A 17865-nucleotide genomic window follows, 5' to 3' on the forward strand; every position below is an offset into this window, starting at 1 on the left:
CTGTAATAATTTAAGGAATAGAAAACAGACATGCAAAAACAGTCCCTAAATACAGGTCACTGCATGCGATGATTCATGATTCTTCAATCTAGAAAAAGAAGAACAGGTTGTATTCATGATGAGGCCTGTTCACTTGTTTGTGTAAATGCTGTGAGAATTTGTTAGGAGATGACAGTAGATGTTCTGGGATAGTTTGGGGCCTTATCTCTGAAGTTTTCTTGTACCTCTAGCTCAGGTAGCCCTGCCCCTCTTTAGTAAAAATTGCTGTCTTGGCAGGTGGGAGTGGACTTCACCGGCTCCAATGGTGACCCCAGTTCTTCAGATTCCCTGCATTACATCAGCCCTAATGGTGTCAATGAGTATCTGACTGCCATCTGGTCTGTGGGATTGGTAATTCAAGATTATGATGCGTGAGTATAATTTTGGGAATACTCGGGTACATGTTTCATAATTCCTTAGGATACTTTTGATTTGTTCCATCATCTAGTGTTCTGATAGAGGTGGGACAGTGCAGATGATAGAACAGCTTCTTTCTCATCTTTTTGTTTCTGTGTTTTCCTTTGATCTTCACTCTTACTGTGACTAGTTATAATGTGTTGTGTATAGCTTCTTCATTTTATGGTTGACAGAAGTCAACAACACTCATTTCTTTGATCTGATTTCCTGGCAGTTTTAAGTTGTATATGTGATTAAAGTCTAGATGATGCAATCTTTAATCAAAAATTGTTTCTTACCATAAATGCATGTTCATCTCAGTAATAAAATATTCATTCATTCATTCATTCTGAGCAAGGGTCTACTTCCCTCCCTGGCTTGGAACTCTGTGTAGACCAGCCTGACTTTGAAATCACAGAGGTCTGTCTACTTCTATCTTGAAAGCACTGGAATTAAAGAAGTGCATCACCACACTCTGCTGAAGTATTTTTTCATTCAGAGCTTTTGGCAAGGCTAAAGAGCATCTTAACCTAATTGCTGCAGTGTATTCTGAGTGAATTTTCAGTACTTAGATTTTGAGTAGATTTGGAGACCTGGGTGTATTTTGAGTTGTAGAACCAGTATCTAGCCTGTGGAATATCTTGGGTTCAATTCTCAGTCATAAAACTATATGACTACTACTACTGTTACTAGATTTATTTTAACAGCTAATGTGTGCCAGAGACCATTGTATTAGTCTGAATAGATGATGAGCCGTAGATGGCAATCAGTGGGTCATCAAATAGCCACTCCTGAAAAGGGTACCAAACCAGGGTAATTTCACACATCAATTCTTAAAAACATGTAATTAACAAATTGAAACCTAAAAGACAAAATTTAAAGAATTTAGGAAGTATCCAGAGTTCAGGAAAAAAAGGGACAAATGCAGAATAAGAAAACATCAACTTCTCACTAGCCATCCACAACAAAAGTATATTGTCCAATTAAGCTAATGATGTAAATTACATTTGCTAAAAAATTACAGTGAATAAAGGTCACCGTACAAATCATAACAAATGAATAGGATTTTGTAAGGTAAACTAAAAAATAGAACTGAAGAACTAAGAAAAGACCATATTTAAATAGAAAGAGATCTGTGATAATAATATGAAGTGAAATTTCTTTCACAGTTAATTTAAATTAGAAATGCATTAGAATACTGACAAAAAGAGTCTTAAAATTCTCTAAATAGAAGGAGTCAGAATCATCTATATATTTTTCTAAAGGAAAGACGAAAAGGAGGGAGAAAGGCAAGAAAATTGCTCTAGCAGTTTTCTTTGGTTTTTGTTTTTAACTTTTGAAAGTATTTATTAATTTTATGTGTATGAGTGTTTTGCCTGTGTGTGTGTATATATATACCGCGTGTGTACCTGGTGCCCACGGAGTTCAGAAGAGGGTGACATTATGAAGATTGTTAGCCACCATGTAGTTACTGGGAACCAAACTGGGCCCTCTGCAAGAGCAATAAGTGCTCTTAATCTCTGAGCCATCTCTCAGTCCTGCTCGAACAGCTTTTAAAATTTATTTAAAACTCAAATATAGAACTGTACTTGACGAACTGAACCAAGCATGTAGGTAAGAAATAATCCTGTAACATATGTGAATCTAGTAAGAATAGCATCTAAGAGGCAATGATTGTAACAGCAACATATTGCATAAGAGTGGAATTTAAAGCCAGACATAGTGGTCACACCTTTAATCCTAACACTGGGGAGGCAGAGGCAGGTAGATCTCTGTGTGTTTGAGGCCAGCCTGAGCTACATAGTGAGATTCTGTATCAAGACAAAAAACAAAGAATTGAATTTGAATTCACAATTCATACCTGAAAAATATAAGCCACACGTGCCATAAAGCAGATACTCTTAAGCAAAGTAGCCTAACAGCATAGCAGTAAGTTCAGGACTGTCCCAACGTCTTTGCCATCCTCAATTTATAGCTTTTGTTTCTGGTGACAAGATCTCTGCTCTTCTTTAGACAGTAGGAAGAGGAGAAAGGGGCCCAGGAGTGCATGTTTATTTCCTCTTAGGGGTATAATGAGATGTTGCTGAAAAAAATCTACTCAGCTCCTTGGGCTGGAATCTGGCCACCTGATTTCGGCGGGCTCCTAGAGTAGGTGCAGTCACTGCCTCCAGTGTCTGTTATTGAAGGAGGGAAGCAGCTGCTTCTGCTTCATATCCTACGTCAAAGCCCCTTTCAGAGTAATGAAAAGTCTAATACCAAAAGTAAATGGTTTATAATTTGAATTGTACCTGGCTGCTAAGGCAATAGAGGCAGAAATCTTGGAATAATTTGTATGTGTTCACATTCTCTAGTATGAAAATCCATGAAAGAGGGTGGGGAGATGGCTCAGTGGGTAAGAGCGAGTTTTGTGAAAGCAAGAGAGGCTCTGTTAGATCCTCAGCACCCATTCAAAAGCTTAACATGGTTGTTTGTGCCCATAATCAGTGTTGGGAGATGGAAGGGATAAAGACGGAGCTGGTGTCCCCTTTGGGTATTCATAGACTCATTAGTAAAAGAATTTAGTTTTGTTTTTTTTTTTTTTTTTTTTTTTGGTTTTTCGAGACAGGGTTTCTCTGTGGTTTTGGAGCCTGTCCTGGAACTAGCTCTTGTAGACCAGGCTGGTCTCGAACTCACAGAGATCCGCCTGCCTCTGCCTCCCGAGGGCTGGGATTAAAGGCGTGTGCCACCACCGCCTGGCAGTAAAAGAATTTAAAAAGAAAATCTATGGAAGTTTCTAAACAACATTAGAGACAGGCTATAGACTAGGAAAGATATTTTTGGCATGACATGGGTTCTATCTTTAATGGAAAATAAGCCCCAAATGTTAAGAATTAATAATAGTATGAGTGAGGTGGTGGTGCAGGTGATGGTGCCTGTGCCGAGCCTGACAAGCTGAGTTGCCCTCTGTGCTCCACATACATGCTGTAGCAAGCACGTGACCCCACACATATAAATAAATAAATGTAGTAAGTACGAGTGAGCACACAAAGACCACTCCAGTAGAAAACTGTGTTCGGTGGTGTTTTGTAGTAAGGCGTGATGGCCACCTTCACTGTGCCTCTGAGGGAATACCCATACCCTGGACATGTCAGTACCACGTCACGTGTTCTATATTCAGGTCCACACTCTGTGTCCATGAACGGCAGGCTCCAGATGGACATATGTTTTCTTGCAGAAACTTGAGAGTTTTATAATACCTGACATTTCCCACCATGTTTCTATGGTCATTGTATGAATATTCACATGAAATGACGTAAGTAAATGCTACACATAACCTCATCATTTGAGGCCTATTTTTTTTTACCAAATAGTCCTGCTTAAAAGAAGAAAAAGATGTGGTTGTGTTTGTTTGTTTTTGGCTTTTCATATTTGTTCAGTGAAATAATACACGAGGTTTAAATGGAAAGTAGTGGGTTATGAGACATATTTTATTTATTTATTTAATGTGTATGCGTGTGCATGAGTACATGTACATACACTACATGTGTGCAGGAGCCTGTGGATGTCAGCAGAGGTACTGGATCCCCTGAACTGTACTCGTAGGTGCTGGGAAATAAACCCAGGTCCTCGTCAAGAACAAGTGCACTTAACTACCGAGCTATCCCTTGCCCCATAAATTGTAATTTATGCTTCTCTCAAAGCATTAAGGTGGAGAGCGATAGAGGAACACACTCAGGTATATATCACGCATGTCACACACACCAAAAAACCTGTATAGATGTTTCTTCCTTTAATGCACAGAAAAACATTAAAAGTGAGTGTTTTCCAGTGTTAGCATTGGCATTAGTAAAGAGAGTGCTAGGTAATTTTTTTGTTTATAATTTTTATGGCTTTGGATTTTTTTAAATCTAAGCTCATAAATATGAATACATATATATTATATCTAAAATTATTGAATTTGTTTTCTTTTTCTTTTTTAGTGATAAGATGTTTCCAGCTTTTGGCTTTGGAGCTCAGGTGCCTCCTCAGTGGCAGGTAATTCCCCCCACACACACTTTTTTTTTTTTTTTTTTTTTTTTTAATTTGTATTTCTTTTTTTTTTTTTATTCTTTTTTAATTAAAATTTCCACCTGCTCCCCGTTTCCCATTTCCCTCCCCTCCTCCCAAATATTGCCCCCTCCCCCCACTTCCCTCCCCCTATCCCCACTCCTCTTCTCCTCCCCCCACACCATCCCCCCTCCCTCTTGATACTGAAGAGCAGTCCAAATTCTCTGCCCTGCGGGAAGACGAAGGTCTTCTATCTACTTCCAGGAAGGTGAGCGTCTAAACAGGCTAAGCTCCCACAAAGCCGGTTCATGTATTAGGATCGAAACCTAGTGCCATTGTCCTTGGCTTCTCATCTGCCTTCATTGTCCGCCATGCTCAGAGAGTCCGGAATCAACCCATGCTTATTCAGTCCCAGACCAGCTGGCCTTGGTGGGCTCCCAATAAATCAGTTCCACTGTCACAGTGGGTGGGTGCATCCCTCGTGGTCCTGATTTTTTGCTCATGTTCTCCCTCCTTCTGCTCCTCATTTGGACCTTAAGAGCTCAGACCGATGCTCCAAATTGAGACTCTGTCTCTACCTCGATCCATCGCCAGATGAAGGTTCTAAGGTGATATGCAAGATATTCATCAGTATAGGATAGGGTCATTTCAGGTTCCCTCTCCTTACACACTTTTTTAACTTTCATTGATCCTTTGTAGATTTCACATCATGCATTCCAATCCCACTAATCTCCTGTAACCTCACATCTGCCCTCTGCCCTTGCAATGCCCCCCCCAAAAAAAAACAAAACCAAATTTAAAAGAAAAGCCTAATCCAAACCAAACAACAATAACAAAAAGGAGGAGAATCTCATCATGGAAGCTGTAGTGTGGCCTGTTGAGTTCACAGTTCACCCTTTAGTCCATTCATCTTTATTTGCCAGGGTTCATTGCCAGAGTCATTGGTCAAGCTCAAGGCCACTGACTTCTGCAACGCCACCAATAATGGACTCTCACTAGGGCTCCTCTTCGATACCCTGTTGTCCTGCGTTGTGAAGATCTTGCTGTTTTGGATCTGTAGGTTCATCCCCTTCACCTGCCCACCCAGTCTCATAGATGAGATCGGGGTGGGCCAACTCATAGTCCCGGTTCTGGGCCTGGGTGGTAGCTGGGTTGGTCAGCCCTCCAGCTTTCCCTCATCATCATTACCCAGGCAAGCTCTCCAGCATTGCCCAAGCTAGTTCACCCAGTGTGGTCTGCAGCAAGGAGCAGGGCCAGTTCTATTCTCAGGGCCTCAGATCCAGGTCCAGGTCACCACACTCATACCACTAGGGCCAGCTCTACTGTTTTGCTCAGACGAGGCACTGGCCACTCCAGTTGTCTTGGCCCTGGTGGCAGCACAGCCCTCAAACAACAGCTAGGTTATAAGTTGCAACCTAGTCATTGGGCATTTGCACCTCCCCACTCCTGCATCACAGGCCAGGGACATCAACTCAGATCCTGGCTGTGGTAGGGTCAAAGACCCAGACATGGTTCTCAGCAGGAACCATGATATCACCATGGCCCCAGGTGGCAATGCAGGTCACCCAGAATGACTTGGCCCCTGCAGCAGCATGGCCCTCTGACAAACAACATGGCTCCAGGTGGTGGCCAGCACCACAGGGTTCTGCATAGCCGTCAGTGGCAACAGAAGCCATAGACATCACCTCAGTCACTATTGACTGTTTCAGGTCCTCAGACAAAGACCTGGCCCTTGGCGTCTTGGCCCAGGCTGGGATATCACCTTGGACTTGGGTGGCTAGCAGGCCATTCACGTCAGCCTGTTCCTCACCAACCTCACGTCTTCAGATCTGCCTCTCTCCACGGCCCATGAACGGTTTTGCCTCTCTCTCCTCTCCCCTCCTCCACCCTGTACTCGCTTACCATTGTGGTGCCCAACCAAACTGGCCTTATAGCTGTTGGTTGGGTCACAGGTGGCTCTGGTTGAGTCCTGCCTGCCTCAGCTGCAAGGCATGGTGTGGAGCTGTTGTTTTTCTCTTGCATACCTGGGCCTAGAAACCTTGGGCTTGGTATGATGGTGCCAGACTGCCAGGTGCCACAGGCACTGGGTAGGCTCTTGGCTGTTAGTGCCCTCCAGACCAAGAAGTCTGGGGGCGGAGCCATCTGTGTCCTCCACTGACTCAGGCCTGGAAAGGATTGAGCTGGCAGGCAATCTCCTTTTAAAACTTTATTCTGGACTAGCAAACAGGCCTCACCAGCTCTTTTTTCTTTTGACAGGTGTCTCATGAATTTCCAATGAACTTTAACCCGTCAAACCCCTATTGTAATGGTAAGTAAAGCCAAAAAGCCAAACATGAAGACCGCCTCTTTCATTCTTATCTTTTCCTTGCAGGTTAGAGCTACACATATTTCATCTCTAAATTTCAGGTTGTGACACATTTAGCTTTCTGTTTTGTTTGGTAGAAAATCATCTCATGTTGGTCCTTACCTGAAATTGGAATTATTTTTAGATATACTAAATATACTTATGTCATCTGACAACTCATTTTAGAAGTTATATGCTCTATAAATAGTGTGAACCCATCCTTGGTCTGCTCATCAAGCAAATAACGTTTTCACTTTAAGTTCATAATCTGAAAAACAAAAACAACCAATTTGGTTGTAGATCAAAGATATGCTACACAGAAAAAGTAAGGCTTTAAGACACCAAAGTTAAATTCTATTTTTCTAAAGACATCATTAGCCTAGTTGCCTAGAAATAACATTTCACTTATTGCTTTAATGCAAGGAAGTATTTTCAGTGTAATTCAGTGTTAAGTGAGTAGTTGAAGACTGTGAGGAGAGTAAATTGCTAAAAACCTTCATGATACAAAGCAAGCATAATAATACAAATGGAGAAAATACTTCTGTCTTTGTCAGTGTTCTGTTGCTGTGAAGAGGCACCATGACCATGGCAACTTTTACAAAAGAAAGCGAGTTTCAGAGTTTATTTCATTATCCTCAAAGTGGGGAGCATGGTGGCATGCAAAAAGACATTGAGAAGAGAGAGACTCTGAACTTAGCATGGGCTTCTGAAACCTCAAACCCCACCCCACTGATGCACTTCCTCCCACAAGGCCACATCTAATCCCTTCAGATAATGCCACTCCCTGGTGACCAAGCATTCATCTCTGACCTATGGGGGCCATTCTTATTCAAATCACCACAACTATTGTTGCTGGAATTATATGCTCAGTTTTTCTACAGTGTATTCCATTGCAGTTAGTGATGTTGCCAGCTGTGGTTAATATTATTGTTACTACTGTTAGACTAATTCCCAGTTACACTATCAGTTTATCACTGTAAAATCACATCTCTGTGTGAATTGTTCTCACAGGTTGCTCAAGGCTACTTGCTTCTAAATTCAATATGACCAAAAGGAGTTTCTTGGAACTCTTTAAGTTTTAAGAGGAGAAACCTGATGTTTTGTTCTTATCCTTGATCTAAAGCAAGAGACCTGATTTTGGTTGAAAAGTTTTCTACAGGGTTGAGGGATGAGTCAGTGAATAAGAACACTTGCTATACAAACATGAGGACCTGAGTTGAAATCCCAACCAGCCATGTAGAAAGTTTGGCATGACTGGACATTCTTGTTACCTCATTGGGGGGCACAGAAAGATAGATCTGGAGAGTTCACTGCTAGCCAGCCTAACCAAAATGGTTCACAGTATACCCTATTTTAAGGCAGAAGATGGAGAGCAATGGAAGAGGGCACCTGACACCTTGTCTGGTGTCTGTGTGGCATGCACAGATGTGCATAGCTGCATATTTATTTGCTTGTACCATACATGTACACCACACACGTACAAACTACACACAAATTAATACAAATTTAGAATATACTAAAATAGGAAATTAAAACATTCTTTAAAACACACCACGGACAAGTTTCTGTGGTCTCAAAACATAGCACAGGTAATTCTTTTGAGATTTATAGCATTTGTCTGCATCCTAAACTGTCATTGAGGATAGAATCAACACACGCCTACCTAGGATACTCATTTGTGGACTCTTTACACCAGGATACTAGCCAGATCCAGGCCACACTGTTTTAACAGAAATAGCCCTACACCTTAGTAACTTATAGTGGCATATCTGTTCCTTACTCATTTGACTTGTAGCTAGATCACAACTATTTTCTATGTTTCTTTTTTAGTTTGTTTTTATAAGATAAGGTCTTACCATGTAGTTCAGGCTATAAACGTGGCCTCTTTCTACCTCGGTTTCCTGAGTGCAGGGTTGGAAGATGTAACACCTCATCCAGCTCTCCCCAAGTTTCTTAGTCTGATACTCAGCCTGAAGGGGACCAGCTCTTCACCTGCTGCTCCCGTGAGCCAGGAAAAGAGTACAAGAACTAGAGAAAACAGACAATAGTTCTAAAAGCATCTGCTTAGATGCTGGCCCTGTCTGTTTATATGCATTGAATCATATATAGCCCTGTTCAACTTGCTACTCATAATACTGGCAAGCCGAACTGTTTACAGTTTCTACAGAAAATGCAGGAAATAGCCTATGTGAATATTAAACTAATGCCATCTACTATACCATGCCTGACCCTTACTTGTATCACCTAGTTAATTAGAATTAGTTAGCCTTATAACCTTATATTTTTATAGAACTTTGCTAATATGTATATAGTTGTGCTTCCCAGTACTGTGGGTTAACAAATTATATTTGAGGATTTTTAATACTACTTTCTTTGATCTAGGAATCCAAGGCATTATAGAGGCTTATCGGACCTGTCTTCCTCAGATAAAACTCTATGGACCAACTAATTTTTCTCCGATTATAAACCATGTGGCCAGGTTTGCAGCTGCAGCCACACAGCAGCAGACAGCATCTGTAAGTGCTCTAGGCTCAGAAACAGGAAGGGTGTGGTTGGTACTTCTTCCTGGTTGCCATACTGTTTATTGAATTTGTCAGGATAATAAGAGTAAGGAGTAATGATATAATTAGCATCGGTTTGGGAGAGGTATCTGTTGCTATTAATGGTCAATAAAACAAAATAATGCTTACATTTTTGAGTTTTTTCTCTGGCTTCGGAAGTAATTTACTAGATTCTACAAAAAAAGGGGGGCTATTAACTTTTAGAAAAACACTTCATGTGAAGGCCTTTGAGTACACCTGTTGTTGATATTGCATCACTTACTGTATTGCAAAGGTTTGAATTGGCTGACCATTACCAGTCAGATGTTGGTTATCAAATCTCTCAAGCTATAGTATATTTAAAATTAGGGCAGAGATTGTAGGGGGCCCCATTGTGTAGGTGTTGAAAGTTAAACAAGATAATTCATGTAAAATGCAAACAGTGCCTGGGTCAGAGAAAACACTCCCATACTATAAGTTACTATCATAAATCTTATTCCTGCCCTATATCTTTATGTGATAGTTTACTGCTCTGGAAAGTTTCATCAAAAAACCAAATTTTTTTTAAAGCATGTGTTTTAGCTGGGCCGATATCCCTTCTTTGGCAGTTTGGGATCTGTTGAGAGTGGAGTTCTCATTTGCTCCCTTGTTCCATTCTTTGACATGTTTAATGAATGTTTATTCCTCTGCTTCCTTGAAAGGTTTGTCTTTGACATTTAGAGGTCTTCTGTGTATTTTTTCTCAACCTATTCTGTGATGTGTTGCACTTCTAATGAATCTAGAGTTGGTCCTTGTCGTCAGAGAATTGCAGGCTCTATTATGCAGTTGATAGCCCAGAAACACGCTGGCAATGACGTGAGTGAAGGAGTTGACTCACTAACCTAGGTCAGTCCTTTACTGTTTGACCTTCACCTGCTCAGGGAACATGTTTTCCTTTTTGGCAGCAATACTTTGTGCTCTTGATCATCACGGATGGTGTGATCACAGACCTTGATGAAACTAGACACGCTATCGTCAACGCTTCCAAGCTGCCCATGTCTATCATCATCGTAGGAGTTGGGGGAGCCGACTTTAGTGCCATGGAGTTTCTGGATGGTGATGGGGGGAGTCTCCGTTCCCCATCAGGAGAGGTGGCCATAAGAGATATTGTTCAGTTCGTGCCTTTCAGACAGTTCCAGAATGTGAGTACCATTCTTTCTGACTCAAACAGGATGCTTTTGCTTTTGCATGTGAGAGGTTCAATTTGGTTGGGCATTTTTTTTTATCCTTTGTGCTTTTGATATAATAATAACAGAATGATAAACTTCAAATAATAGTGTTATAAATATTTTAAGATTTTTTGTTACTTTGTAGTCATCACTTTCCTGATGGCTGTGAAAAATTGTCTGGCAAAGACACCATGTAGAAGGAAAAATTTCCTTTGGCTCAGAGACTGCTTGTTCATTTCCCAGCTGCCCAGACCCAATAATCACACAGAAACTATATTAATTACGACACTGCTTGGCTATTAGCTCAGGCTTCTTATTAACTAACTCTTACATCTTAAATTATCCCATTTCTATTAATCTGTGTATCAGCACAAGGCACTTGTAAGGGTCCAACATCTGTCTCTTTCAGCAGCTACATGGCGTCTTGTGACTCTGCCTTCTCTCTCAGTGTAGATCAGGCTGACCATTTTGAGAAGAACATGGAAGGATTTAATGTATAATGCTACGTGAAATACAGTCTTATATCCACATATTTAAAAAACAAAAATAAAAACCCATATGTGAATGTTTTAGCAGCTTTATTCATAATAGATAAAAGCTGGAAACAACCCAGATATCCTTCAACAGGTAAATGATGAAGAAAACTATGGTATATCCATAGCATGGGATACTTATGAACAGACTTTACAAACAATATCCAGTGCTTTTACAAATGCTAATATGAAAGCCTTCCATGAAGGGGTTGTTTGGGAAAAGAAGCATTTAGAATCATTCTGTTTACGTCACTCCTGTAGTCACAGACTGTGTTTCATATAGCATACATTAGATTTTTACATGCTCATTTCAGAATGGTGACTAATACTTAGAACACCTTTTAAAATCAGTTTATGGTATTACTCAAGCTAATAGGTAATTAAAATGGGGGTTGCATTTAGTAGTCATGAGAATAATAAACTCTTTGTGTGACTAACATAAAGTCTGTAGGCACAAGTAGAGCAGTGTGGTTTTTGTTTGGTTTGGTTTGGTTTTCCAAGAGAAAGTTTTTCGGTAGCTTTGGAGCCTGTCCTGGAACTAGCTCTTGTAGACCAGGTTGGCCTCGAACTCACAGAGATTTGCCTGCCTCTGCCTCCTGAGTGCTGGAATTAAAGGCCTGTGCCACCACTGCCCAGCTCTGGAACAACCTTCTAATGTGGCTTTCTTAAAAAGGAAAAGCTAAGGATACATTATAAAAAATAGGCTGTGCATCTAAGCACACACCTATAGTGTCAGCACTCAGCAAACAGAGGCAGGAAATATATCAAGGTCACTCAGAAGGCAGAAGCAGGCCATCTCAAGTTCAAGTCAGCCTGGTCTACACAGTGTTTTCCAAGCCAGGTTGGGCTACATAGTAAGACCCTGCCTCAAAAAGTAAGAGGCATAACAACAGCAGACTTATTAAATATGAAATGGCTGGCACCCAAGAACTTGGCACATATTAGCACTGATAATGATGGCAATTATAAATATCATGAATTACTTTTCTTATATTATGTGAACTGTTCCTAAGGCACAAACCTAGAGGCTGGGAATTACTACTTTTTAATGACTGCTGAGTTATCTCTAGTCTTTTATCAAATAGCCAGAATATCAACCAAAATGGTTTTGTATGCCTGCAATTTCAGCACTTGGTAGGTAGAGTGAGAAGGATGGAGAGAGTTCTGGGTCATACCTGACTACCTAGTGAGTTCAAGGCCAGCTTGAGCTACAGAGGCAACTATACAAGCCAGCAAATCTCCATTTGGTAATAGTAACTGTGACTGTTTTTCCTCAAGGCTCCAAAAGAAGCACTTGCTCAGTGTGTCTTGGCAGAGATTCCCCAGCAGGTGGTGGGCTACTTCAACACATACAAACTCCTTCCTCCCAAAAACCCCGCTGTGAAGTAGGAGCCAGGACACCTCCAGGATTCCTAAGCTGTGTGGAGCAATGCCATCTCTTATGCAGAATGATTTATCTACCTTATGTGCTTTTCACCCACAGTGTTCCCGATAGAAACCCAACTTTTTGTACGTATTTTATCTGTTTAAAGCATACATTTTATACTTTTTGAAGAGGACAAGAGCAAGGCTATCTCTGCTTAGTAAATTCAGTGATTGTTAGTGATTTATAGAAATTCTTAAGAGTGCTATTTGGAATTGTATTTAATGTGGGGAAAGTGGGAATTTGTTGGTTTGTTGTCTACTGTCTATAATGAAAATTCCATTTTAAAATGTAGTCAGAGCAAATGAGGAATTACAAGATGATGTGGTTTGCAGGTTGCTATACTGTTTTAGTAAATATACTCTGTACTCGTGACTGAGAGAGCTCCTTAAGACAAATAGTGCTGAATTTGTATCTGTTACTTTATTTTGTCCCTCTTCATGCTGCAATGATGCATTATGCATTATACAAAACTATTTTCACTTAGGTCTTCATGAAAAGCAAGGGACTTACTCAGTTTTTTGTTTTGTATTGTTTTGTGTTTGTTTGTTTGTTTCCAAGGCAGGGTTTCTTTGTGTAGCTTTGAAGCCAGTCCTGAAACTCTGTAGACCAGGCTGGCCTTGAACTGAGATCAACCTGCTCTGCCTCCCAAGTGCTGGGATTAAAGGTGTGCACCACCACTTCCTGGCCTGTCAGGTTTTAAAATGTACAATCAACTAGGGGGAAAATTCTTGTAGACAAGACAGTTTTGCCTTTTGAAATCTCTTCTTTTCACTGTGAACTATTGCTCACATATGGTCAGATTTGGCCTTTCTTTTACTAAGTAAACAAGACACTTGAGCTTCTGTTGAAGTACAAATGATAGGTCATCCCAGAATTGATATAACTTAGATCAGTGTAAGTTGGCTAAGTGATTTGAATTGCTTTGTCCATTAAAACTGTGAGGACCAAACATTTAAGATAAAAATTAACTATTGTAGATTTGGCATAATGACACTTCATCCCAGTACTTGAGAGGTGGAAGCTGGAGGGTCATCAGAAGACAACCCTCATGCATAGTAAGTTCCAGGTCAGCCAGCTACATAGAATATGTTTCAAAGTAACAAAGAAAAGTAAATAATTGAGAAATCATCCAATTTTTCTATCTAATGGCATAATTGTTAGAGATCATTTTTATTCTTTTCTTGCTATGCACCTGCACATTGATTTTTATAGATTTATTTAGATATTTTTGCCTTTTAAAAATGATATTTTTGTTTTCTTTAAACATATAGTTCCAGTTATTTATTAATCAAAATTCCATTTTTCATTTCAATAATGTACTATTTCCTAAGTCTTGAATGTGTTCTGTTAAGCATACAATCTGATACATTTAAAAGAAAAAAAAACAACACACACAAATAATTTTTCAACTTTTTTGAAACTTTTTCAACTGTTACATTTAGATAGTGTGGACTTAGTCTGCTTGTTTTGAAGAATAGAATTACCTCAACTTTACCCTTAGAAATGTACTGTTTCCTGAGCACCACATTTTTGGAATAGATTCTGTAACATTTGTCTGAAATCTGGATGCCAAATACTTTGCCTGTCTATGCAGTGGCCAAGCATCACTAACAATTTAACATTTAGAATTATGTATTTGTCAGATATTCTTAAGTGGATGTCTAACACTAGTCAGTGTTACTGAGTCCCTCTACTGCTGCCTGTGTCTTCGTTCTCTGCAGGCTTCTCAGAAAGCACTTACTGCTGAGATCTGGCTCAGAGCAGATCTACTTGTCTTGTTTGCATAGCCCAGTGAAGGTTGTCTCCTTCTCACCTGGGTGCCTGCCATCTTCTTATGTGCTGTTAATCTGAGGCAGTGCACCTTTATAACAGGGCTTCTTAAATTTATTTTTACTTTACATCCTTTCACTCAAGACATGTTTATGCAACCCCAGTTTTATAAGCATTTAAAATAGGTAATACAAATCAAACATTGCAAGTAAATCAAATAAAATTTATTTTAGGGATCTGGACAGCTGGCTCAGGGTTCAGAGCATATATTGCTCTTGCAAAAGACCTGAATTTGGTTCCAAGAGCCTACATCAGCTTACAGTTGGCTGTGACTCCAGCTTCAGGGGACCTGATGTCTTCCTCTGTCCTCAGTGTGCACCTGCACACATACACACAGAGCACAGAAACATTTTTATTTAGCACAATTTTTGTTAGATGTACAATTTTACCATATATTAAAGAGGAAGACATATTTGCCTACTCATAAGGTGGATATCTTTTTTTTTAACATAAGAATTAGATCTCAACTAAGCATCTTTGATGTTCTTCAGACAATTTTTCTAATTGTCAATGCTTTCACTTAAATACATAGTACAAAATGTCATAAATATGTTTAGGGGTGTTTAAGATGTTAGAAGTTCTGTCCCTATCCAAAACCAAAACATATTTAAAGATTTTGAATGAAATTGAAGCCTACAATTTTTAAAATCAAACTTTCTAACACAATACAGTCTAGAGATTCTGACTTGATTATTGACTTGATTCAGAATAGCAGGGGGTATTGAAGTCTTTGTTTTCTATAACGAAGCATTTATGCTTCAGGAAGCTTAGTTTGTACAGTGAAATGACTGTAACTCATAATGCATGAAGTAACCTGAATCGAGCTGAGGCATTCAGACAGGGTTTATTGTTGCATGGCATGACAGAAAGTGCATCAGGTGTGTCTCAGAACCAAGACTGCAGTGAAGTTGAGTGATATAGAGGGAAGCCCAGAAACACCTCAGATTCATTACACATTTGGTTTTGAATTAATTTTTGGCCATTGTGCATTAGACATTAGAAACCTTTTACTGTTGTCAGGCTTTTCAGTCTACATGACTGCTTATGGGGCCATGATTCGATAGAGAAGGCGAAGACTGATTTCCTTTCTTTTCTTTATTTTGAAACCATTATTGTTTTACATGTCTCAGTTCTCTGTGCTTAGAAAGACATCACTGTGGTTTTCAGGACTTTCTTTTGCATACAGAGGGAACCAGCACAGAAATGGCTTACAGATTCTCAGTGTATGTTATACAGTAACAGAGGGGCTTCTCTGGCTCTGAAGCAGGGCTCATTGAGCTTGCTCAGCCCCAGAGGGTGCTCAGAACCGCAGTCCCTTCTTCATGTTTGCATTGGGCATCTGGCAGCCATCTTCCTGCCGTTTGGTTCTTAGCAGTTTTATATTCTGGCTTACCAGAATTGTTTCCTTTTAAAATACTTTTTCTTTAAACGACTCATCATGATTGAGTTTTTATAGATTTGTTATTTATAAGAGCTGTGATTCTGGCAAATTAAAGTAATCCATACGTTACTGCAGTATGAAATAAAAGCATTTACAACATCTAAATTATCTCTTGTAAAACTCTTAGTTTCAGCACTCAAATTAATTTCATGCTATTTTATGTTTTTTGTAATCAAATATTTATTTTCCCTGTTGTGCCACTATGTGAACAAATGCCATTCATTTTTAAAATGAAAATCTCCAAATTGACTTTCGTTTCTTTGTAACACATATGTACACGATCATGCTGTGCACAGATATGATTTCTCACGTGCATATCTTCAGAAATAGTGTTCCCACTGGTCTAGTCACCTCATCAATTTTTTTTAAGGTCATTAAAATTTTAAGTCTTCTGAGGAATTCCAGAGTGTTCACTTCAGACAACTTTTCCAAAGTAGATTCGGGGCCTCATTGCTGCCTGTGTTGCATTTTTACTTGCTTTGCCCCTTTTGTGTGTTTCCTAGAAAGCCATCTTCAAGAATGCTCTCTAGTCTATTTTTCATGAAGGTGATGTAAGGTAAGTTAGGAGCTGGGTGAAAGTTGTGAGTAGTTGTGTTGCTGTGGATGTCACAGTATGTGCATAACTTACCATACATGAACATGTCACATGTATCTTCTGTGTGAATTCCCTTTGGATAAAGTTACTTCTTGATGTAACAGGGCTGTGTTGTTGTCATTTTTATTTCTCTACATCTTACCAAAATAATAGAAAATGGAACTGGGGGATATGCTCAGTGGATAAGGCCACTTGCTGCATAAGTTTGAGGATCTGAGTTCAGACCCTAGACCCCTATAATAAGCCATGCATAGGCACACGGACCTAACCTTAGCACTGGAGGGAACAGATAAAGGATTTCTGGGAGTTGTTGGCTATTAGCCTAGCTGAGAACTGGCAAGCTCCATGTTCAGTGAGAGGCCTTACTTGATGGAATAAGACAGAGAACAGAAGGGAACACTCAGTGCCCTCTGGCCTGTGCATCCTGCACACACTCACACACTCATGTACCATACACAAGAACAATAATAGAAAAATTAGAAATAAATAGAAAATTAGTTTAATTTCGGGTGCCATTAAAAACTACATAGACTGAGTAATTTATAAATAACCCAGGTGGAAAAGTTCAAGAGCATGATGCAGGCATCTAAAGGGAGCCTCTGCTGTTTCATAGCATAGTAGAAGGGCAGAGAATACGTGAGAGGAAGAGCTTGTCCTTTGCCTCGGGAACCCACTTCTGCGGTAACTGACCTGTGCCTGTGATGGAAGCATTGATAACTGAATAGGCTGAGAACTGAATGGTAACTGATAAAGGTTAAACAGCAAATATGAAGCTACCTTAGGGTTTCTGTTGCTGTGAAGGGACCATGATCACAGCAGCTCTTATAATGGAAAACATTTCACTGGATTATCTTACAGTTTCAGAGTTTTAGTTCATTACCATGGTGGGGCTTGGCAGCATGCAGGCAGACAGGGTATTGAGAAAGGAGTTGAGAGTTATGCTTCTTGATCTGCAGGCAATAGGAAGTGAACTATCATTACTCTGAGAGTGGCCTGAGCATAGAAGACCTCAAAGCCCATCCCCACCGTGATACACTTCCTCCAACAAGGCCACACCTGTTTCAATAAGACCACTGTTCCTAGCAGTGCCATTCCCTATGAGTTTATGGGGTCAACTTCATTCAAAACCAACACATTTCACTCCCCGGCCCCATAACTTATAACAATATCATGATGTAAAATGTATTTAGTCCAACTTCAAAAGTCCCTATAGTCTAATATTAGAGTCTCTACAATGTTTAAAAGCCTCTTCTAAGAATCATGTAGTCTCTTAACTTACCATTCCAAAATGTAGAGAAGGGAGCATAGTGACGAAATGCTGAACCAAAGCAAGACTGGAAACCAGATGGGCTAACTCCAAACTCCATCTCCATATCTGATATCAAAATGCTTTTCAGAACTCCAACTTCTTTCACTTTTGGTGACTGCAGCACACTTCTTTTCCCTGGACTGGTTCCACTCCCTGTTAGCAATTTTCTTCAGCGGAT

General features: G+C 39.9%; 1 protein-coding gene across 4 annotated transcripts in view; it reads left to right on the forward strand.

Annotated features, from left to right (window-relative positions):
• Cpne3 (copine 3) overlaps positions 1 to 16469 on the forward strand; it is a 53064-nt gene extending 36595 nt beyond the window's left edge. For all 4 annotated transcript variants that reach the window (XM_057790473.1, XM_057790474.1, XM_057790472.1 and 1 more), the window contains 6 exons: positions 277 to 410; positions 4395 to 4449; positions 6718 to 6769; positions 9188 to 9321; positions 10290 to 10526; positions 12365 to 16469. In XM_057790473.1, coding sequence (XP_057646456.1) covers positions 277 to 410; positions 4395 to 4449; positions 6718 to 6769; positions 9188 to 9321; positions 10290 to 10526; positions 12365 to 12475 — 723 coding nt within the window. In that variant the 3' untranslated portion in view covers positions 12476 to 16469. The remainder of the gene's footprint in view (positions 1 to 276; positions 411 to 4394; positions 4450 to 6717; positions 6770 to 9187; positions 9322 to 10289; positions 10527 to 12364) is intronic.
• The last annotated feature ends 1396 nt before the right edge of the window (positions 16470 to 17865 follow it).

Source organism: Chionomys nivalis, chromosome 16, assembly GCF_950005125.1.
Source record: "Chionomys nivalis chromosome 16, mChiNiv1.1, whole genome shotgun sequence".
Classification (NCBI taxonomy): domain Eukaryota; kingdom Metazoa; phylum Chordata; class Mammalia; order Rodentia; family Cricetidae; genus Chionomys; species Chionomys nivalis.